This window comes from Nelumbo lutea, chromosome 3 (assembly GCF_056320005.1).
Source record: "Nelumbo lutea isolate HS-2025 chromosome 3, American lotus-T2T, whole genome shotgun sequence".
Classification (NCBI taxonomy): domain Eukaryota; kingdom Viridiplantae; phylum Streptophyta; class Magnoliopsida; order Proteales; family Nelumbonaceae; genus Nelumbo; species Nelumbo lutea.
The window spans coordinates 70,784,056-70,809,375 of NC_142686.1; the positions used below are offsets into that span (position 1 = coordinate 70,784,056).

At 33.9% G+C, this 25,320-nt stretch overlaps 1 protein-coding gene and 1 long non-coding RNA gene across 6 annotated transcripts in view; one reads left to right on the forward strand and one right to left on the reverse strand.

Moving 5' to 3' along the window:
* Positions 1-8,329: 8,329 nt before the first annotated feature.
* LOC148865452 (uncharacterized) lies at positions 8,330-11,158 on the forward strand. 3 transcript variants are annotated; one of them, XR_016110037.1, is made up of 5 exons: positions 8,330-8,506; positions 8,719-8,844; positions 8,966-9,139; positions 10,724-10,833; positions 10,965-11,158. It is a non-coding gene; the product is annotated as an uncharacterized LOC148865452 (long non-coding RNA). The 3 variants fall into 3 exon arrangements; XR_016110036.1 differs by having other exon boundaries at positions 8,365-8,580; XR_016110035.1 differs by having other exon boundaries at positions 8,460-8,568.
* A 9-nt stretch (positions 11,159-11,167) lies between these two features.
* The window catches only part of LOC148865453 (ubiquitin C-terminal hydrolase 12-like), a 35,335-nt gene continuing 21,182 nt past the window's right edge, over positions 11,168-25,320 (reverse strand). For all 3 annotated transcript variants that reach the window (XM_088978621.1, XM_088978619.1, XM_088978620.1), the window contains one exon: positions 11,168-11,826. In XM_088978621.1, the coding sequence (XP_088834747.1) occupies positions 11,473-11,826 (354 nt within the window). In that variant the 3' untranslated portion in view covers positions 11,168-11,472. The remainder of the gene's footprint in view (positions 11,827-25,320) is intronic.

Below are 25,320 nucleotides of genomic sequence, written 5' to 3' on the forward strand. Positions count from 1 at the left end.
CATTTTCCGTTGATGCTACTTTCTGAATCAAGACGTCCCCTTTATCAATAATCTCTTGCAGTACGTGGTAGTTTCTCTTGATGTGCCTCGACTTCGAGTGGGCTTGTGGCTCCTTAGCCTAAACAATGGCTCCATTGTTGTCACACAACAACAGGATGGGTGATGTGCTAAACGGAACTACTCCCAACTCATGAACGAACTTCTTCATCAACACAGCTTCTTTGGCAGCCTCACTTGCAGTAATGTACTCGGCCTCGGTTGTGGAATCTGTAGTGGACCCATGTTTGCTGCTTTTCCAGCAATCAGGACACGATCCTATTGTGAAAACATATCCAGATGTAGACTTTCTATCATCTGGATCTAACTAGAAATCGACATCTGTATACCCTTGGATATGTAGTGAGCTATCGTCGAATACCAGACAAAACTCTTTTGTCCTTCGAAGGTACTTAACTATGTTTTTCACAGCAGTCTAGTACTCCAGCCCTGGGTTGGTTTGAAATCTGCTTACTACACTCATTGCCTGCGCAATGCCAGGACGAGTGCACAGCATGACATACATGATGCTCCCTATGGCAGAGGCATAGGGAACGTCTTTCATGCCATCAATCTCCTCAGAAGTCTTGGGAGACATCTTCTTGGAGAGAGTGACTCCATGCCTGAAAGGAACATTTCTTTTCTTGGAGTTTTTCATGCTGTATCTTTTGACTATTTTGTCAATGTAAGCAGATTGGGATAATCTTATTATCCGCTTCAATCTATCTCTATAGAGTCAAAGACCCAGTATATAGGAGGCTTCTCCAAAATATTTCATGGAGAATTGCTGTGAAAACCATGCTTTCACCGTAGTTAACATTCATACATCATTCTTAATGAGTAGAATGTCATCTACATACAGAACCAAAAGGTAACCTTATCTCCACTGTACTTCTTGTAAATACAAGGTTCATCCGAATTCTACTTGAAGTCAAACGATTTGACAGCAGAGTCAAAACGGATGTTCCAACTCCTAGAAGTTTGCTTAAGTCCATAAATGGATCTATTAAGTTTACATACCATGTTTTCCTGACTTGCAGCAACGAAGCCTTGCGGCTGCTGCATATAGATATCTTCAGTAAGATCTCCATTCAGGAATGCAGTATTGACATCCATTTGTCAAATCTCATTTTCATGGTATGCTGCTACAGCTAGCAGGATCCTAATGGATTTAAGCATGGCCACAGGCGAAAAAGTTTCCTCATAATCAATGCCCTCTTACTGAGTGTACCCTTTCGCCACCAGACGAGCTTTGAAGGTCTCAACCCAACCATAGGGGCCCTTCTTCTACTTGTAAATCCACTTGCAACCGATTGCTTTTACCCCAAAGGGCAGATCTACCAAAGTCCAGACTCCATTGGTCTCCATTGAGCCCATCTCTACTCTCATGGCCTCCATCCACTTATGGGAATCTATGTCAAACATGGCTTCCGCGTAAGTCACGGGATACTCCTCACTAGTCAAGGTTTCCACCAGGTAACTATCCTGGTCACAACCATAATGAACTGGTGGCCTGGATACCTGAGTGGATCTTCTAGGTTGGTCACTACTTGGAACTTGTGGGACATCTCCCACTGCACCTGAGCTCTCCTCATCAAGAACAACTTCCTGACGATGGGTGTCCAAGATGTAATCTGTTTCCAAGAACAGTGCATTTCGATTGCAGAACACCCACAAAGACTTTTGGGTAGCCTACAAATAGGCAACGACTGGTCTTTGATTCCAACTTGTCTGCACTCATTCTTTTAACGTTCGTTGGACAACCTCAAATCTTCAAGTGTCTGACACTTGGTTTCTTTCTGGTCCAAAGTTCATATGGAGTGTTCGGAATCGGTTTGGTTGGAACCCGATTCAGCACGTAAATCGTAGTCTCTAATGCGTAAGAAGTGACCAGACCATATTCAATAAGGTCCTATTCCTCCTCTCTGAAACACCGTTAAGTTGTGGTGTAGCAGGAGGAGCTAATTGTGATACTATCTCATTGTTCTTTAAGTAGTCTCTGAATTCGTTAGAGAGATATTCACCACTTCGATCTAATCGAAGGGTTTTAATTTCTCTCCCTAACTGTTTCTCGACCTCTTGTCTGAACTCTTTGAACGTTTCAAAGGATTCAGACTTGTGTCTCATTAGGTACATGTAACCATATCATGAAAAATCATTGGTGAAGGTGATAAAATCCACGTGTTGATTTCGTGTCCTAACACTTAGGGGACCACACACATCACTATGTATAAGGTCAAGTGTGCCTGTACATCTTTCAAGCTTACCGTTAAATGGCTGTTTCGTCATCTTGCCTTGTAGGCTCACAGGTGGGTAGATCTTCTATAGTTAGAAAATCCAAAGGATCATCCTTTACCAACCTTGTGATTCGGTCAACACTGATGTGGCCAAATCAGTAATGCCACATACACGTGGGATTAACTGTATCATGAGCTCTATTCTTGGGGATTTCAGCCGGCGTAGTTTCGGTTATGTTAGTTTCTAGAGAAGAATGTAGAACATAGAGATCGTTCTCTAATTCCCCGTATGCGATAAATCTGTTATTTCTTTTAATAGTAATCATCTGCACACAGTTTTGAGACAGAAATCAAATTTCTCCTTAAATTTTGTACATAAAGGCAATCTTTCAGTACAATTGTTCATTCTCTAAAAAGTAACTCCACGGTTCCTATAGCCGCGGCTGCAATAATTGCAGTAGTCCCCAAGTAGAGTGTGACTTCTTCTTCACTCAGCCTTCTGCTTACCTTGAACCCCTATAGTGAGTTACGCGCGTGAGTTGAAGCCCCAAAGTCAATACACCAGGACGTAGAAGCTACCAATAGATTGGTTGGTCTTCTTGCAGAAGTGACAGACATCCGATGCCTTCTCCTTCCTCTGCTTCTTGGGTTTGGCAACCTTCTTCTAGGGCTTTCTCTTTGCCTTCATTTTCTTGCTCGATTTGCTAGTTTCCACAAGCATGGCAATGGGCTTATCCTTTTTAATCAATTCTTCGGCCCTCTGCAACATATTGCTGAGTTCCTACAAGCTGACGTTCAGCTTGTCCAAGTTGTAATTCATGATGAATGGATTAAAGGATGGAGGTAGAGAGTTGAGAATAGCATCGATATGTGTTACCAGATCTAGCCTGGATCCAAGAGCCTCCAGTTCGTTGATATAACCCATCATTTGGAGACAATGGTCGTGAACTTGTTGGCCCTTGGACATCTACGCAGTCATGAACTGTTTCAAGACCTTCTGCCGAGTAGAACGATTTTGCTCTTCGTACATTGTCTTGAGATTGTCCAATACATCCTTGGCAAGTTCGATTTGATCGAACTGCCTCTGAATTGGATTGTTCAAGGAGACAATGATATAGAAGCAGGCAAGGGGGTTTTTCTCCTCCCAATCTTGGTATTCTCTTCTTCGGGCCTTAGAAGCCCTATCTTCTGGACGATCCGGGGCAGGATTCTTGGCTACTTTGTCCAATTTCTCAAAAGTTAAGACCAACATAAGGTTCCTGTACTAGTAGGCATAGTTTGGGCCCTTCAATTTGTTGTCATCAAACAGCTTTACAAATTGTCCGTTTGCCATTTTATGATAAAAGAGCAAACATCAGTCCACAACCTAATTTGATACATGTTCATTACATAGATATGGATTTTAATCTACGTTCCATTTCCATTTATTCATCTCTGAGATTTCCCTTCTTTCTCAGTGATGGAGACTACGGGTTGTCTTTGGAAATGTGGGAAATCACATAGGGTGCATGGAGCCAACTGTTTCAGCTGCATAACCCCACCACCTTTCTGTGAATGATCATATCCACTCATCATATGAGTTTTCCCTTTGGCCTCTATCAGACAAGGTTCAGAGTCATTTTCAAGTAAACATTTTTGTCCAGTGAGTGTTGACCCATCGTATTCGTGAATGCCAAGATACCGTGAGAGAGTTCCCATATTCTGGTGAAGCCCTCCCACATCAGTCTATGACGCCCCTATCATCTTATGAAACACTCAAGCAAGCCCAATAGGAAATGGTAGCCCATTTTCTGGTGTGTTTTCTCATTACTGAAGGACCCATTCTCATGCTAAAGATGGAATGCCTTTAGAGAGTTCATCATATGAATCTCCCTATCACATGCACTCATATTAGCTGGAGGGAACAATTAATTATGTCCTAGTTTGATCTAGGTCAAACCCAAGTGGCTCCCATTGACTTTCATAAAGTCAGATTTTGTTGGGCCCAAATTGGCTAATGTCCTGCACATAAACTTTCCATGAGGTGTGGGGCCCGCCACTGAGGGAGATCATCCATTGACCAAAAGGGACACCATGGCAATGGTGTGCATTCAACCATGGTGTGCTCAAGAGCCATTATCGATTGAGCATGGGCCAAGCACTTATGGCCCATGTACGTAGCACATCACACATCCATACATCACATGCAAGGATAAATTGATCAAATCAATTAATTATCTGTAAAGCCCATTTGAAGCCCATTTTGAAATCATAATATTAACCATTAATATTATCTAGGTATATGGGTTGAAGTAGGGTTGATTGGTTTGGCCCATATAGCTTTAAGTGTTAAGTGGGCTTTTAGCATTTTTAACTATTTAAAATTGGGCCTTTACAGGTTGGGTCAAATTAAGCATTTAATTAATTATCAATCCTCAAGCCCATTAGTGAGAAAATTAGGGCTGACTTTCAGCCTTGATTGAACCCTAGATTCGGTCCAAACAATTTGAACTAATCTTGGTTCGAATGGGTCTAGGGTTTGATCTTTAATTCAAGAAAATAATCTGAAATTAAATACTGATAAAAGAAAAGCAATAATCAGTCTATCAGGGCTGTTCGCACAATCCTTCCTACAAAACAGATGTTAGATCACAGTTCGCAGTTTCATAAACTGTAAATCGCATATTGTAATTCTTCTATCTACGAAATCTCCTTCTCTGCGAAATCACCTTCTCTGCGAAATCTCCTTTTTTGTGCCGCTTTCTTCGATCCAAAATAAAAATAAAAAATAAAAATCCTAATTTCTATTAATAATTACATCAGATCGAATACCTATACATTCTATCTAAAAAAAAAAAATTATTTTACAGACCAAATGTAACAAAATAATCCAAAATCTGCAAAAAACGCAGGTTCCCTACGCAAATCAAAATTTCGATCTCCTCTTGTACAAACAACCCATAAATCAAGAAAATTATAAAGAATAACTCTAAATAATAATCAGATTTATAGAAAATTAATTTCACATTATTCGCCCATAATTTTGGGAACAAATTTCCCAAAACCCTTATCTGCGCAAATTGGGTAGAACGCCTTCTGCCCATTTACGCAGGTTCAGATATGAAACAAATTGGTTCCAGATTTAAACCATAGCTCTATACCACTGAAGGGATGAGAGATCCATCATATGGACCCCCAAATCTTGTGGAATAAAGGGGCGAATGTCAAAAAATTTTCTCTCACTTTCAATTGGGAATTGCATTCCCTCTTTAGAAAATCATATTTTCAAGGATCAATCTTGAACCTTAAACTAAACCAGATCTGAACCAAAAGGAGTAGGAGATGAATATACCTAATACGGAGAAATAGTATCTCCCAACGAAGGTGTTCACGCCCAAGGAAGGATCCAAAGACTGCTCCAACTAAAGATGGCGTAGTGTAGGATGGAGCAGAATCAACAGTGTTATTCTCCAAGAACTCTGTCCTTCGCAAGAAACAGCAGGATGGCACATGATCACAGCTTCCTATCAATTCTTTCACAAAGAACTGATGTTAAGATTGAATCTTGACTTCTCCCACAGAATTGGAGATCGAACTGGATGTCTGGCAGCTGTAAGAAAGATCTTTGCAGGGATTGCAGAAATCTTTCTCTGTGATCTCAACTCTAAAAAGAATGTGAATATGTGTCTACTAAAGGTTGCCGCCCCTCCTTCTTTTGTAATCCTAAAAGATCAACTCCTAATCCAATTAGGAGTTGTTGATCCAAATATGGTGATAAGGATAAACCCTTATCTTATCTGCAGATTAGATCAACCTTCTCCTAATCTCATTAGGAGGTTTCTAGATCTGAATCACATTCAGATCTGGATTATCTGAGTGGATAGGGTTGAGAACCCTATTTGTTGATCCATCTCAGAATTCGCCCATATTTAACTTATTAAATTAGTCCAGTTCAAAATGGGCTTTAGGCCCATTAAATTTATGTGCTCACTTAGTCTTCCTATCTGTTGCCCAGTTGGGCTTCCTTGTATGGCGTGGGACCCAAGCATTGATCTTACACATCAGCCACATGGGTTCGGCTCAGTCTTTGTTATAAGGCCTAGCCGAATACACTGTTATGGACAGTGCACTCCCCGAAACCCATCAAATGGGCTCTATGGGCCCAACACTTACCCTAAGTGGTCCCTAGGCCAAGCCACCTTGTAACACCCAAGGACTGTGGGCAGATGCAAGATTATCCCATTAGGTATTATCCTCAATGGCCTTACACTCAACCTCCCAGCCCTTAATGATCATACATTGCCCAACAAGAGATGACCTCTCCCTATGGACCTGAAACCCCCGACCCAATATGATCCACATGATTGTGTTGTGCCCAGCACGCCCCATGTGCAGGGCTGGTCCAAAATCTTATTACGACCCAGAACAACTTGATTTACATCTCTAATCCTCTCCCTTGGAAAGCGAGGTGTTCAAATTTGGACCAAAAACCGAAAACCGAACTGAACCAAGCTAAATAAGCTAATTTAGGTATTGGTTTGGTTCGGTTTTTGATGTGTTGAAAATTTAATAAAATCGAACAGAAAACCAAACTACTCTACTATATAAAATTGTATATTATATAATTAATTATTTATATAAATTGTATTATGTTTCATTAATTTAAGGGAAAAATTCTCGATTACCACCTTGTACTTTAGTCCTAGTGTCATTTTACTCCCCAAACATTAAAACGCGACAGTTCGGTACCCAAACTTTCAAAACGTGCCAATCCAATACCTACCATTAACCATGCATTTAAAAAGACACAAATGCCCTTTGTATGTCATCTAATTCTCTTTATCAACCGTCCAAATGTTGATAAAATAATGAACAGTGCCAAATCCTTGCCTCTTCTATTCAAGAAAGTTGGAGTCACTATAATGCTCACTAAGACATGACCCCAACTTTCATGAATAGAAGAGAATGATTTGAGACTATTCATTTTTGGTCGACGTTTGGATGGTTGCTAAAAGACAATTAGATGACACTCAAAGGGTGTTTATGTCTTTTTAAATGCCACTTAACGACTATTTAATGGACTGGTTAACGACAGGTATTGGATTGGCACATTTTGAAAGTTCGGGTATTGAGTTGTCACGTTTTAATGTTTGGAGACCAAAGTGACACTAGGCCCAAAGTATACGGTACTAATTAGGAATTTTCCCTTAATTTAATTATTGTTTTATATATTACTCATTTTCTTAAATCTCCCTTTAGGCTTTGAGCCCAATCGGGATTTTTGTTAGTATCAATACTAAGAACACTAATTTAAATTAATTACTACTTTACTAATTAGTATTTAATTATTACTAGTAACTAGTAAGTGGAATAAACAAAAAGACAACCACATTGGAGTGCCCGAGTTGGGTTAGGAGTCAAACTATCGAAGAGTAATTACTAATTAGTATTTACTAATTACTAACTCTTGTTTGATTTTTCCCTTTTTCTACTAACTCAGTCCTTTTATTTTTTAAATACGGTATGGACTGGTTCAGTTTAAACCCTGTTTCGTTCGGTTCAATTGAGATATATGACCAAACTAAATAGTGGGTTAGGTCATTGGTTTGAACCGAACCAAACCGAATGTACACCCCTACTTGTCATATAAATTAAACAGTTATGTAAGGGTCACTTTTGTCATATTCTGAATTCTCAAATCATACCTTGTATTATGATAGTCCCTTTTTTATGTTTGGACATTCTCAGAATTCCCTCTCACCACTCTGTTCCACAGTCCAACGCGCGGTGTGTGGTGAGTGGCCAACGGGATGCTCGGATTGGGGCTGGAAGAAGATGAGGACAAGAGATGGGGAGGGGAGAGTTCGAATGACCTTAAAACTTTTGAAAGAAGCCCTGTTTTTGAATTTTGTCCTTTTGCGAGTGGTTAAACCGGGTTTGTTCAGCTAACGGCTGAACACCCGTTAATATTAGTGTTTTTTGTCGAAATGCCAATATGGTCACTTCTGAATGGTGGGATCACGTATCCAATAAACCCAAGAGTGCATAAAACGGGGACTCTCACAGTCCGGACTTCTGTCCCAACTACACTATCTCAGACTCGGATTTCCGGCCAGGCCGATTAGAATTTTGACAAAACCCAAGCCCGAACCCGGCCAATGAACAGCTTCGGACGTTCTAAAAATTCCCTCTCCCCACTCCCCACTCCGTTCTCTTTTTCTGTCTGGCTACTATGGATGGAGGTGAAGGACACGGTAATTTCCGAAGGCCACCACTGCTCGATGACTAATTCTGTTAGAATTTTAAATATACCGTTGTAAGAATCGTGGTATTTATTCTGCAATCTTTGATACGCTTTATCTTGTCATTTAAGTTGATTTTGTAACGGTCTAAATCCTTATCAATCGACCTGAGAGCAAGAGATCATCGAGTAATTTCTATATAAGAGTTGGTGTTTTCCATTCAGAAAAGAGCTCGACATCGTGCTTCTTGGAAAAGAGACCACTCGATTTGCTCAAACTTACCTGCGAATGGCGATCCATGACTCCAGAGCCAGTTCACTCAGGTGGAACTTCGCAGCTTGAATTCCTATGTGAGTAATCCTCAAAACCCTAAAACCCAAGTAACTTTCTTGTTTGTGGGTTACTTCGATGTTTTGTCTATTTTCTTGATCTTGCATTTGAACCTGCAATGTTGGCGGCTGGTTTCTGCAGTTCCTCTCATTGAGGAGGGAGATCGGGCGAGTGACAATCAGAAACTTGCTTTCCAGGACGTCGGAGCTGAAAACCGCTGGAGAGTCTTTGACTGAGGAAGAGAGGGCTGCGTGTTTGATCGAATCGTATCGGGACATGGACGAGGAGGTATAGGATTTTGAAGTCTTCCTTCGGGTGAGTACTATTATAGGATCTGCGGCTTGAATGCGTAAACGTTGAATTTGAATTCATTTTTTTTATGCAGTTTATGGTTTTGGGTTGAGAAATTGGTACTGGGATTAAGGATTTTAAGTAGAGTGAGCAAATCATATCCTTACAGGTCTATTTGAAACTACAATCGCATGTTAATGCTAGAATTGGTAGCGGAGCAAATCATATCGTTACTGATCTAGATTTTCCCTGTTTTGTTTTTACATCTACTAACTTAAAGTAATTTCTCCTTTCTCTTTCATTTTCACGCTTATTTGATATATACTGGTTCCTTGTGTCCGAGATGACCAAGAGTATTAAGGTTTTGCTTACAAGGAGGTATTCCCTTATCTATTTTCTAGAATGATGACTGTCAAGAGGTGGATGTTTATCTTGAACCTGCAGGTTTTTCTCTTATGGATGAAATTGATTAATAAAGACACATATTGTGTCTTGATTTTGTAGAGATTTATTTTTGGTTTGAAATAAGTATTGACTTGCCCTGCACCTGAGTGTTGGTTGAAGGAGATTTTGCTATCTCTGATTATATTTTTTAACAATTCTTTTCGTAGTTGCTATCCCATAATATTCTTCACTATTTTCTAGAAGTTTTGACTTATGGGCGTGCACATGCATGTCTATGCTTTATATACAAAAACGTGTACATGTGCGTCAGATGTTCTTTTTTAGGTTTAATCTCAGTTCTTGTGATGAAAACTGAAAGAGAACTTTATTGAAAGATACAAAGGCGATGTGATTTAATCTTAGTTCCTGGAAATTAGTGTAGCCAATGCATCTTGCTAACATAATTATCAAAAAAAAAAAGCATCTTGCTAACACCAAGGTGCTTTTTCACTGTAAAGGTGATCCATCTACAAGGCGGCCAGAATTCAACTTCATGTAGGAGAAGGTTGCCTCTTTGAGGTCTACACCTAGAACTATGGCTTCCACCTTTGATCTTTCTGTTGTTGCATTTAATAAATTCTTTTTGTTTTTGATGAAGAAAGATTTTTTTCTATTATAATATAACATAGTCAATATTCTGGAGAGTTGGCTGCCTAAAGGAATCACATTGCTAGAAACTTGAATAGAATCTAAGTTCCTCTTTTACTTGACTTAGAAAGTTACCTTAACTTTGATCTTACAGTGTCATGGATGCTTATGGGAGTCCATAGAATGGTGGCTGCTCTGTGATAGAAATAACAGGAAAGCCCAAAACTTGATTTTCTGCAATCTTTTTACCAAAAGATGTTTGTTTTCTCTCTGCTTTCTGTATTTCTGCTTTGAATGCTACAACTGTTTTCATCATCTTTCCTGGTGAGATAAATTACACAATCTCTTGAAATGTCTTTTTAATCAATTTCTACTTGTTATCTCTGTTTTGTATTTGATTTCTACTTGTATTTAGTGACAGGTTTTATTTTTCTTTCGTTTTCTCTGATTATATTTTAGGTGGGGTGTACGATGATTTTTCCCTTAAGCAAAGCACTTTCACAATTATACTTTTTGTATAATATATGATACTGTTGAGAATAGGTTTAATTCCCGGAATTGCTTTGTTTGGTTTAGATAAATGACCGTTATGAGTTCCCTCTGGAACTAGACCTCGATAGAGAGAATGGAAAATACCGGTCACCTGAAGCCGATTGAAGAGTTTGCAACCTTTACACGCTCCACAGGTACCTTCATGATGCTTCCCCTACAATACTGGTGAAGTATGATACCTTTGACTAAGAGAGGAATATATATTTGTGTTTATGTCAATTTTTTATTTTGTTATGTTCAGGTTCTTACTTTTGTTTGTTTGCAGTGTTTTGGTTCACAGTGGTGGGGTGCATGGTGGACATTATTATGCTTTTATCAGGCCCACTCTCTCTGATCAGTGGTAGATATAACTAGAGCTTGTTCACTGAATATTTTTGTTTGGCTGTTGTTAACTTTGGGAAAAATTGCTGGTTAATCAAATGCAATTAACCGTAGCAATAAAAAAAGCATTTTTCCGTAGCTGCACTATTTTAGGTGGTAAAAATGGGCTATTAAGTGCAGACACCTGCAATGGAAGTATCCTAACACATGATTTTTTTTAATAACTAAAGTAAATCAAATTCCATCTTTTAATGACTAAGCAGCAGAGAAGGAAAACACCTAACAATACTATTGGCTACATCAAAATTAAAAGAAAGCCCTACAGGACCTTCAGAAAACAGAATATGTAATGACTCAGTGAGCAACCACTATTCTTCCAGCAACTTGGTCCAGGTCCCTCTGCCCGCTTGAGGTGATTCTCCTTCCACCCTTGGGATCAATATCAACGATGTTCATCTTCTGCAACTGCTGAAGAATGTGTCAGGCAATAGAACCACTGCTCTTGCAGAAGTGTGGAGGACGACTGCCATTCCTCTTACTGCCACCATAAATCTTCTAAAACCCCCAACACCAATGCCCTGTCTTAGGTAGATTTTCCGGGCCATGGAAGCGGCTCCGATGTAGTACCAATCTGGGTCATATGGTGCAAGCTCCTTGAATGTGGCGGTCTTCACAATATCAGTCCAGTGAGGAAGCTCCATCTTCCCTGATTGCTTCAGATGAGCCGCATAAGCCTTAACGAACTCATGAGGGGAAACATCCTTCACCGTTCTAGCAGTCTCCATGGCTGTAGCTAGACCCTCGAGCTTCACCGAAGGTTGTCTGAGTCAGGTTTTCCTTTCTAGTACTATACACATGATTTTAAGAAATCTGTTTTCCTCATTTAGATTGAGGAATTTGATATTCCTCATCTCTAGCGTTTTTGATTGATCATCTGTACTATATTTATGGTTTTTTTCCCAAACATCCCCCCTCTATCGTTTGGTCTCTTTTTCTTTACTATTTTCCAATTGTATTGTTCACCTCGGAGTTTTAAATGTTTGAAGTAGCTATTTTGCTTCCATATATTTATTGTTATGCATACTTTTAATACACCTCCAACTCCCCAAATTCCACCTTAGGTTTTGGCTCCCTCATGAAAATTTCCTAGCTCCACCCCTGCAAAAGAACACATTCAAGCCCAAGTACGATCCCGACCCAACCATTGGCCCTAAATATTGAGTCGAGCCTAGCCAAGGAGATTATTATTCTTGTTGGTGATGATGGAATCAGGTTACTGGGTAATGCTTTTGGTTCTCAATTTTATTTTGATAGGTAAGTACTCTCTTTCTTTGTAATCCGAGTTGGTTCTGATTGATGTGCTTTGCGTAAATTTAATAAATCTTTTATAATACATTTTTTAGCTTTTTTTCCTAATTAGACAAAGAACTGTTGTTGGTTGTATTTTGCAATAATTAATAGATGTTTGAGATAGTTTTAGGGACTTGTTAGATGCTTGAATATCATGTTTTTTTTTTATTATTTTTTTTCCTTTTGAATTTTCGTTCATTTGTGCAATCTTTCTCTTTCTCTCCCTAGGCAGATTTTTAGGGACTTGTTAGATGCTTGAATATTGTGTTTTTTTTTTCTTTTATTTTCCCTTTGAATTTTGGTTCATTCGTGCAATCTCTCTCTCTTCCTCTCCCTGGGCGGATTTTTAACTTTCTAGCTCCCTTTTGAGTACAAATCAATATGTCCAATTTTTTCATTGGTGCTTCTTAATTTTCATTGGTCATTTAATTGTTCAGAAGGAAAAGGTTTGTGGTTTGCCAACAGTCATGAATTTTTAGCAATAATGGCCCTGTCCAAAAATTTATTCACATCTCTCTGACAAATCAATGTTGGACACATTACTCAAACTCTTCAAAAAATTACCAATTGAAAATTAGTTGTTAATTGGAGATATGCTCAGCTTGGTTGTTAGCTTGTAAAAGACCAAGAAAATGCAATCTGTCATGAATTTGTGCCCACATGTTGGTTTTGACGAAGTACTAGAATTTTAATCCATACCAACACCAGCAAAGAAACATTTGAAAGTTTACCACATGCTTTGAAATGGATTTATTCTTGTTTAATGTTGTGTGAATATCTTCTTGTCAATATGGGCACTCAATCTGTTGTTGCAAGTGTAAATATCTTCTAATGCTGTTATTTACTTTAAATGGATTTATTTCTTTTAAGACTCATCTTTATAATGAAACATTAGGCGTAGTATGCATTGCTTTTCTTGTCAATATGGGTGCCCAATTTCTTGCAAGTGTGAACTTTGATAACAATTCATATATTTTACCCATATGATCTGCAAGCATCTTTCCAGATTGCAAGAATGTGGTGTATCTTTATTATAAAAATTTGATTCAACAACTTATGGTTGTTTGTACTCACTAGATGATTCCTGCAATTTTTCCTTGTGGAATTATGGTGGACTAATCCAAAATAGTTAACACGAGATACCCTTTCCCATGGAAATAAAATAGGTGGATCTTTCAATTCTAGTAGTCTCTCCACCTCTTCAGCTCTTCCAACTCCCAGTTGTTTGCGTTCCTTCTATATTTGGTAGGCTCAGCTGCATTCTTTCCAATCTGTTCATAGCAGTCCTTGATGCTTTGCTTTCTGCTACCTCTTTTATTGATTTACTAATGAAATGACAAATTACACCTTTGCTCTTAACTAAGAAAAGAGATAAATTATATCACATAATATAAGTAAAATACCAACTATACCCCCGCTGAAGATAAATAGAAAAGAAATAAATAATAGACACTTCAACACTCCCCCCCTTCAAGTTGGAGCACAAATATCATAGAATTTCAACTTGTTACTATATGTTTTGGTCTATAGCCATCTATGTCAATTATTGGCTATTTTAACTTTTTTCTCTTTATTGTTACTAATTTGCTTTAATACATCTCTATAGTTCCACACTTCTGCTTTCTCATCTTTTAGCCACCCTATCAACACTTGAGAGTTCCCTTAAACGATTACTCTGCTTTCTCATCTTTTGCTTTTTCCCACTTATCCATCTTGTGCTTTTTCTCATCTTTTGCTTTTTCTAACCTGGAACCACCTCCCATGCTTGGAGGTCCTGGGTTGCCTGAGCTAGTTCCATCAAAATTTAATATTATGTAATAGCCAATCTCTTTGTCCAAGGACGATTTAAGGGGAAGGGGTCCATCTCCTTTCCAGTTTGAGAATATGTGGCTTTATCACCCAAGATTCAAAGAAATTGTTAGGGAGTGCTGGACAAAGACTTATAACTGAAGCCTAATAAGATGTTATCTACATTATTTAACAAATCCAACCAAACCTATCGAGACATTAACTAAAGAAGGCCATCAATGCAAAACGTACCTGAAATCAAATTAAACCAGCCCAAGATTTTCCAAACAAACTTAACCTATTAAGACAGCCAAATTAAAGACCACATAGTTGAAATTAGATGAATACAATTTTTGATGACTCACTTTCAAACTAACCAATCTAGATACTAAAGAAACCAACTCAACATTCTTAAACCCATCTGGTAAACATCGATTATTGTTAAGGTTAATCAAACCATTCAATGAAATTCCACATAACAAACTATCCTATTAGAATCATTTAAACATTATCGAAAACAAACCAAGCCCTCACCAACCAACCAATCATCAGCCAAATCTATACCGACTGACAATACTTAGTAGAACACTGAACTCCCTTTACTAACTTAACCAAATCGAACAAACCTGGGTAAAGTAGGAAAACAATTCAACTCATTTAGAAAGGAAACCCACACATACCTACTCAAACAAACCAATATACCTGGATCAATCCAAACAATACATTTTAAGTCATTGAGACCTGATGTTGGTAAGCTGTTTGGCAAACTTTTGTGGATATTTAATATTTTTCCTAAATATTCATCATTGCTGAGAGGTTTGAGAGATTAGAAAGGACTCTTATGGAGAGGGAGAGTGCTCCACCTCATGAAAGTGAAATGGAGTTTGTGGGCCTGAAAGTGGTCAATCCGTTTTTTATTGCCAGTAGGAATACATTATATTCTCAGTCACAAATTGTTGTTGGAGCCAAGGATTTGCAGGTATGGGAAAGATAAAAGGGTTGTGGATTTGTCTTGGCTGGTGGGTTTGGTTGTTTCTTGTGGTTGTTTTCTTTGGTCAGAAAGCTTGAGGTATGAGGTGCTTTTTTATCTTGTTTGGTTGGTGTTTGGTCTGGAGTTGTGATTCGAAGGTTTATTGTTTTTTCCTTTTCTCTTGGCTTACTTCTAGTCACCTTTCTTGCAATTTTCTTTGTTTCTCTTAATATTCCTGAAAAGAAAGAATAGAGAGAGATATGAGAAGAACTAGGGCCAAAAGCAGTAGAGATCGAGAGTCGGTTTGTCTCTCTAACTGCTACCTCTTTTATTGATTTACTAATGAAATGGCAAATTACACCTTTGCTCTTAACTAAGAAAAGAAATAAATAATAGACACTTCAACACCCCCCTTCAAGTTGGAGCACAAATATCATAGAACTCCAACTTGTTACTATATGTTTTGGTCTATAGACATCTTTTCTTCTTTATGTCAATTATTGGTTATTTTAACTTTTCTCTTTATTGTTACTAATTTGCTTTAATACATCTCTATAGCTCCACACTGTGGCTTTCTCATCTTTTAGCCACCTATCAACACTTGAGAGTTCCCTTCAACGACTACTCAGCTTTCTCATCTTTTGCTTTTTCCCACTTATCCATCTTTTGCTTTTTCTAACCTGGAACCACCTCCCATGCCTAGAGGTCCTGGGTTGCCTGAGCTACTTCCATCAAAATTTAATATCATGTAATAGTCTTCAGGTGGATCCTAATCTTTTTGTGCTTTACTCTTCCATGAAATGGATAAAGCCACCTCCCTCCAATTCCTTCTAATATCATCATGGGAATATGACAAGAAAATATCCAAGTTTTTTTACCCAATGACTGTTTCTCTCCTTCTTTTTATGGATTAGTTCTTGTGTCAAATAGGCTATTCATGTCTTGTCCCAATAATAACTGAAATTTTATTTACTTTTTTACTAAATTAAATTAATCATTTTTTGTTTTAATAGATTAAATAAATTATTCTCCATAATTTTTTTTATTTAATTCAATCCGTGACCAATATTTACGGTTGTCAATGGTGCAAGTTTGGATTTGGATAGCTTGGACCAGTCTTGGACCAATCACAAGTGAATATTTATTTATTTTTTGCTAAAGTTAATTATTGATTTATCTATTTTACAAAATTAAGTAAATTCCATAGATTTTACTAAATTCTTAATTAATGAATTATTTTCTTAACAAATTATTTTTCTCTCATCCCAAAGCCTATTTTTAGGGCAATCAATATGTTTGGTCAGGTGTGTGATAGGATGTACCTGTCATGTCCCAATAATAAGTGAAATTTTATTAATTTTTTTTACAAAAACAAATTAATCATTAATTTTTGTACAAAATTAAGTAAATTGTTATCCATAGATTCCTATTTATTTAATTTATTAAACTATTCAAGTAATTAATAATTCATTTAACTAATAAGTTATTTTTCTCTTTCTCTCTCTCTCTCTCTCTCTCTCTCTCTCTCTCAACCTGGGCCTAATATTTAGGGTTATCAATAGGATAAGTATCAGTTGGTCGGGCCACGTTTAGTTTGGGTTGTGCCTTTATATCAACATAACTTATTAAAGCCTAAGTCTAAGCTTAGGCCAACCATCAAGCTAAGATTTTGAGCGTGCTTGATCATATAAAGCTTGGATTGTGATAAGGAAATTTTTATTCTTTGTTTCTCTCATTTGTTAGAAATCTCTCTTCCATATTTGTTGCTAACTTGTAACTATTTACAATGATGCCATTAATGAAAAGCTATTCTCTCTTATTTTCTTGCCTATTTATTTATATACTTATTTTGAAAAGTTAAAAGATTTTATTGATTTAATTTACTAGATTATTTAATTATTTCCCTCTCTTTATTACTGCTCTGTGTCCAACATTTAAAGGTTGTCAATGGGTGGGGTTTGTTCTATGTAGCTTGGATATTTTATTAAATTAAATTATTTATTTATATATTTTACAAAATTATGTAAATTATTATCCATAGATTTCTATTTATTTAATTTAATAATTTATGAACAAGTTAGTGTCTGAGTTGGAATTAAACCTATTCACAGGTAGTGGCATGTTCGGGAAGGGCTTTGCCTTTATATTAAGAGAATATATTGAAGCCCAACTTCAATCCCAACCCAGCCATCAGGTCTATCTCTTGAGTAGAGCCTAGCGAGGAAATTGTTATTCTTTAGTATTCTCTCATTTCCTCACCAGTTAATTTGTATATTTAATTTAGTAATTTAAAAATTTTATTTATTTAATTTTCTAAACGATTTAATTTTATCAACAAATTATTTCACTATATCTCTCCCTCCCCGAGTCTAATTTTTTGGGTTATCAATGGGTCGGGATAGCTTTTAGATAGATTGGATATTTATTTATTATTTTACTAAATGAATTGAGTCATTTTATATAGATTTTATTATTTAGTTTAATAGATTAATTAATAATTTATTTTTCTATCTCTTAATCCTTATTTTTTGGGTTATCAACGAGTTAGGTCTAGTGTGGTAGCATGTACCTATATCGTCCCAATAATTAATGAAATTTTATTTATTTATTTTACGAAACCAATTTATTCATTTATATATTTTAATACATTTAACTTTTATTTATTTGATTCAACCCGACACCAATAATAAATGAATATTTAGTTATTTTATTAAATTCAATTATTGATTTATTTATTTTACAAAATTAAGTAAGGTATTATCCAGATATTTATATTTATTGAATTTACCAAATTATTCATGTAATTAATAATTTATTTAACTATGTAGTTATTTCAATCTCTGCCAAATATTTAGGGCTCTCAAATGTTTATTCTTTGTTTCTCTCATTTCCTATAAATCTCTCTTCCATATTTGTTGATAACTTGTAACTATTTACAATGATGCCATTTATATACTTATTTTAAAAAGTTAAAAGATTTTGTTGATTTAATTTACTAAATTATTTAATTTTTTCCATCTCTTTATTACTGCATGTGTCCAACATTTAAAGGATGTCAATGGGTGGGGTTTGTTCTACATAGCTTGGATATTTTATTTATTTTATTAAATTATAATTTTCATTTATATATTTTACAAAATTGTGTAAATTATTATCCATGGATTTTTATTTATTTAATTCACTAATTTATTAATTAATGAACATGTTAGGGTCTGAGTTGGGATTAAACCTATTCACAGGTAGTGGCATATTCGGGAAGGGCTTTGCCTTTATATCAATAGAATATATTGAAGCCCAACTTCAAGCCCAACCCAACCATCGGGTGTATCTCTTGAGTCGTGAGGAAATTGTTATTCTTTAGTACTATCCCATTTCTTCACCAGTTAATTTGTATATTTAATTTAGTAATTTAAAAGTTTTATTTAATTTTCTAAACGATTTAATTTTAACAACAAATTATTTCACTATATCTCTCCCTCCCCGAGTCTAATATTATTTTACTAAATGAATTGAGTCATTATATATAGATTTTATTATTTATTTTAATAATTTATTTTCTCTCTCTTGATCCTTATTTTTTGGGTTATCAATGAGTTAGGTCTAGTGTGGTATAGCATGTATCTATCCCGTCTAAAAAATTATTGAAAATTTATTTATTTATTTATTTTACTAAACCAAATTATTCATTTATATATTTTAATACATTAAACTTGTATTTTGCCACCTAATTATTTATATTATTATTCTATTAAGTTAAAAAAATTATTTATTGAATTTACTAAATTATTTATTTTTTAAACTCTCTCTCTCTCTCTCTCCCCCCTCTTCCCTTTGCGAGTTGTGTATTTAGGGTTGTTAATGGATTGGGTTTTAGGTCTCATTCGGGATTAAAATTATTAACTGGTAGGGCTAGGGTTGGATTGTGATTTACGTTTATATCAATAAAACATATTTATGCCCAAGTTTGAGTCTGGATCAAACTTCGGGCCTATAGAGCCCAAAGCACGGTGAGGAATTTCTTTGTTTCTCTCATTTTGTCACCGAATTATTTATATTGTTATTCTATTAACTTAAAAAAATTATTTATTGAATTTACTATATTATTTACTTTATAAATAAATTCTCTCTCTCTCTCTCTCTCGCTCGCTCGCTCTCTTTGCGAGTTACATATTTAGGGTTGTCAATGGATTGGGGTTAGATCAAGATAGATTGGATATTTATTTGTTTTACCAAAAGTTTGTAAATTATTATCCATAGATTTTATTTATTTACTTAACTAAATTATTAAACTAATTAATGATTTAATTTATGAACAAAGTATTATTTGCTTTAATAGATATAATAAATTATTTCTTTTTCTCTCATCCCAAAGCCTATCTATTTTTAGGGCAATCAATTTGTTTGGTCAAGTGTGTGATGATAGGTTGTACCTTTCCTGTCCCAATAATAAATGAAATTCTATTAATTTATTTTACTAAAACAAATTAATCATTAATTTTTGTACAAAATTAAGTAAATTGTTAACCATAAACAAATTAATCATTAATTTCTTTTTCTCTCATCCCAAAGCCTATCTATTTTTAGGGCAATCAATTTGTTTGGTCAAGTGTGTGATGATAGGTTGTACCTTTCCTGTCCCAATAATAAATGAAATTCTATTAATTTATTTTACTAAAACAAATTAATCATTAATTTTTGTACAAAATTAAGTAAATTGTTAACCATAAATTCCTATTTATTTAATTTATTAAGCTATTCAAATAATTAATAATTCAGTTAATAATAAGTTATTCTCCCTTTCTCTCTCTCTCTCTCCCCTTCCCCCAACCTGAGCCCAATATTTACGGTTATCAATAGGATAGGTATCGGTTGGTCTGCCTTTATATCAGATCCGATTGCGATAAAGAAAGTTTTATTCTTTGTTTCTCATTTCTTAGAAATCTCTCTTCCATATTTGTTGCTAACTTGTAACTATTTACAATGATGCCATTAATGTAGAGCTAACTACTCTCTTATCTTCTTGTCTAATTATTTATATATTTATTTTAAAGATTTAAAAGATTTTGTTGATTTAATTTACTAGATTATTTAATTATTTCTCTCTCTTTATTACTACTCTATATCGAACATTTAATAATTATCAATGGGTGGGGTTTGTTCTACGTAGCTTGGATATTTTATTTATTTTATTAAATTAAATTATTCATTTATATATTTTACAAAATTATGTAAATTATTATCCATAAATTTCTATTTATTTAATTTATTAATTTATTCCATTAATTCAAGTCCAGCCCAACCGTCAGGTCTATCTCTTGAGTCCCGCGAGGAAATTGTTATTCTTTAGTCATTTCTTCACCAATTAATTTATATATTTAATTTATTAGCTTCAAAATTTTATTTATTTAATTTGCTAAATGATTTAATTTTATCAACAAATTATTTCACTAAATTTCTCCCTCCCCGAGTCTAATATTTTGGGTTATCAATGGGTCGAGATAGGTTTTAGATAGATTGGATATTTATTTATTATTTTACTAAATGATTTGAGTCATTATATATAGATTTTATAATTTAGTTTAATAAATTATTTTTCTCTCTTTTATCTTGTCCCAATAATTAATGAAATTTTATTTATTTATATATTTTAATACAATAGATACACTATTATGTATAAACTTTTGTTTATTCGATTCAGCCCGACATTAATAATAAATGAATATTTAGTTATTTTATTAAATTCAATTATTGGTTTGTTTATTTTAAAAATTAAGGCATTATCCATATATTTATATTTATTGAATTTACCAAATTATTTGTGTAATTATTAAATTATTTAACTATGAAGTTATTTCAATATCTCCTCTTGAGCCAAATATTTAGGGTTTTCAATAGGTTAGGTCTCATTTAGCATTAAAATTAATTGGTCAGGCTAGGGTTGGATTGTGATTTGCGTTTATATCAATATAACATATTTATTTCCAAGTTTGAGTCCGAATCGAACTTCGGGCCTAGATCCTGAGCATGAGCCTGGTGTTCAAATAGAGCCCAAAGCACTATGAGGAAATTCTTTGTTTCTCTCTCATTTTGTCACTTAATTATTTATGTTGTTATTCTATTAAGTTAAAGAAATTATTTATTGAATTTAATAAATTATTTACTTTATAAAGAAATTCTCTTTCTCTGCGAGTTACATATTTAGGGTTGTCAATGGATTGGGGTTAGATTTAGATAGATTTATTTATTTTACCAAAAGTTAGTAAATTATTATCCATATATTTTATTTATTTATTTGACTAAATTATTAATCTAATTAATGATTTAATTTATGAACAAAGTATTTCTCTTTATCTCCCTTTTTAAGACTATCAACGGATTAGTTCTTGTGTCGGATAGGCTATACCTGTCTTGTCCCAATAATAACTAAAATTTTATTTACTTTTTTACTAAAATAAATTAACCATTTTTTATTTTAATAGATTAAATAAATTATTCTCTATAATTTTTTTTATTTAATTCAATCTGTGACCAATATTTATGGTTGTGAATGGTGCGGGTTTGGATTTGGATAGCTAGGACCAGTCTTGCACCAATCACAAGTGAATATTTATTTATTTTCTGCTAAAGATAATTATTGATTTATCTATTTTACAAAATTAAGTAAATTATTATCCATAGATTTCTATTTACTTAATTTACTAAATTCTTAATTAATAAATTATTTTCCTAACAAATTATTTTCCTCTCATCCTGCAGCCTATTTTTAGGGCAATCAATATGTTTGGTCAGGTGTACCTGTCTTGTCCCAATAATAAATAAAATTTTATTAATTTATTACTAAAACAGATTAATCATTAATTTTTGTACAAAATTAAGTAAATTGTTATACCATAGAGTCATATTTATTTAATTTATTAAACTATTCAAGTAATTAATAATTCATTTAACTAATAAATTATTTCTCTTTCTCTCTCTTCCACCCCCCAACATGAGCCCAAAGTTTACTAGATTATTTATTTCCCTCTTTATTACCGCTCTGTGTCCAACAAGGTTGTCAATTGGGGTTTGTTCTACGTAGCTTGGATGTTTTATTTATTTTATTAAATTAAATTATTTATTTATATATTTTACAAAATTATGTAAATTATTTATCCATAGATTTCTATTTATTTACTTTACTAATTTATTCCATTAATTAATAATTTATTAATAAGTTGGGGTTAAACCTATTCACAGGTTGTTCGGGAAGGGCTTTGCCTTTATCAATAGAATATATTGAAGCCCAACTTCAAGCCCAACCCAACCATCAGGTCTATCTCTTGAGTCGAGTCCAGCGAGGAAATTGTTATTCTTTAGTACTCTCATTTCCTCACCAGTTAATTTATTAAGTTAAAAATTTTATTTATTTAATTTGCTAAACAATTTAATTTTATCAACAAATTATTTCACTATACCTCTCCCTCCCCGAGTCTAATATTTTGGGTTATCAATGGGCAAAAATAGGTTTTAAATAGATTGGGTTTTTATTTATTATTTTGCTAAATGAATTGAGTCATTTATATATTTGAATACATTAGATACACTTCTATGTATAAACTTTTATTTATTCAATTCAACCCGGCACCAACAATAAATGGAATATTTAGTTATTTTATTAAATTCATTTATTAATTTATTTATTTTAAAAAATTAAGCAAGGTATTATCCATATATTTATTGAATTTACCAAATTATTCATTTAATTAATAATTTATTCAATTATGAAGTTATTTCAATCTCTCTCCTTGAGCCAAATATTTAGGGCTCTAAATAGGTTAGGTCTCTTTTGGGATTAAAATTATTAACTGGTCGGGTTAAGGTTGGATTGGGATTTGTGTTTATATCAATATAATATGTTTATGCCCAAGTTTGAGTATGGATCGAACTTTGGGCCTATATCTTGAGCATGAGTCCGACGTTCATATAGAGCCCAAAGCACGGTGAGGAAATTCTTTGTTTCTCTCTCATTTTGTCACCTAATTATTATATTGTTATTCTATTAAGTTAAACAATTTATCTATTGAATTTATTAAATTATTTACTTTATTGACTAATTCTCTCTCTCTCTCTCTCTCTCTCTCTCTCTCTCCCTTTCCGAGTTATATATTTAGTAGATCTAGATAGCTTGGATATTTATTTATTTTACCAAAAGTTATTTTATTTATTTACTTAACTAAATTATTAAACTAATTAATGATTTAACTTATGAACAAAGTATTTCTCTTTCACTCTCTCATTTTAAGACTATCAACGGATTAGTTTATGTGTCGTATAGACTATACATTTTTTTCCTAATAATAACTAAAATTTTATTTATTTATTTTACTAAATCAAATTATTCATTATTTGTTGTAATAGATTAAATAAATTATTCTCCATAATTTTTTTATTTAATTCAATCCGTGACCAATATTTACGGTTGTCAATGGTGCGGGTTTGGATTTGGATAGCTTGTACCAGTGTTGCACCAATCACAAGTGAATATTTATTTATTTTTTGTGAAAGTTAAGTATTGATTTATCTAATTTACAAATTTAAGTAAATTATTATCCATCGATTTTTATTTATTACTAAATTCTTAATAAATGAATTATTTTCCTAACAAATTATTTTTTTCTCATCCCGGAGCCTATTTTTGGGGCAATCAATATGTTTGGTCAGGTGTGTGATAACTTGTCTTGTCCTAATAATAAATAAAATTTTATTAATTTATTTTACTAAAAAAAATTAATCATTAATTTTTATACAAAATTAAGTAAATTGTTATTCATAGATACCTATTTATTTAATAATTATTTCTCTCTTTCTCTCTCTCTCCCCCCCTCCAAATTGAGCCTAATATTTAGGGTTATCAATATGATAGGTATCGATTGGTCGGGCCACGTTAAGTTTGGTCTGCCTTTATATAAACATAACTTATTAAAGCCCAAGTCTAAGCCTAGGCCAACCTTCAAGTTGAGATTTTGAGCGTGCTTAAAGCTCAGATTGCGATAATGAAAGTTTTATTCTTTATTTCTATTAATTCCATAGAAATCTTTCTTCCATATTTGTTGTTAACCAATTATGTCCTTAATGAAGAGCTAAATATTCTCTCTTATTTTTTGCCTAATTATTTATATACTTATTTTAAAAAATTAAAAGATTTTGTTGATTTGATTTACTAGATTATTTAATTATTTCCCTCTCTTTATTATCGCTATGTGTCCAACATTTAAAAGTTGTCAATGGTTGGGGTTTGTTCTACGTAACTTGGATATTTTATTTATTTTATTAAATTAAATTATTCAATTATATATTTTACAAAATTATGTAAATTATTATCCATAGATTTTTATTTATTTAATTTACTAATCTATTCCATTAACTAATAATTTATGAACAAGTTAGGGTCTGAGTTGGGATTAAATCAATTCACAGGTAGTGGAATGTTCGGGAAGGGTTGTCTTTATATCAATAGAATATATTGAAGCCCAACTTCAAACCTTACCAAACCATCAGATCTATCTCTTGAGTCGAGCCCAGCGTACTCTCTCTTTTCCACACCAGTTAATTTATAGCTGAGATTAATCAAACACATTCTTCCAAATCCTGAGAAACTGAGTCTAACCAAACCTAAGTAGAATCAACAACAGATTATCCAAAACAAACCCAAGCTGTGCCAAACCAATCAAACATAAATCAGAATTCTCCCTACTAACAGAAACGAACCCGACATACGTAAATAAAGCAGGAAATCAAGTCAACTCTAGAAAAAATATAACTAGACCTACTCGTAAGAAAATAAAACAAATAAACATTGATCAATACAAACAGTCTTGTTTAAACAAATCTAAAACAAAACAAAAAAGAAACTTGACTTTATCAATTTACCCCACAAGAATAGAGCTTATTACAACTCTAATCACACTATTCTTAATTTAAACAAACCCACTATAATTTATACCACAGGACGGATAATCTCCCAATTCTAAGTTAAACAAAACAAACATATGTAGAGAAGTTGGAAAATCAACTCAACTCCTTGAAAAAGTGAAACCTTTCCTACTCAAGTCAAAATAAAACAAATAAACAATGACCAATCCAAACAAACCCATTTAAACAACGTAGAAAATCATAGAAACCAAACTGGACATAAATCACATCACCCCGCTAA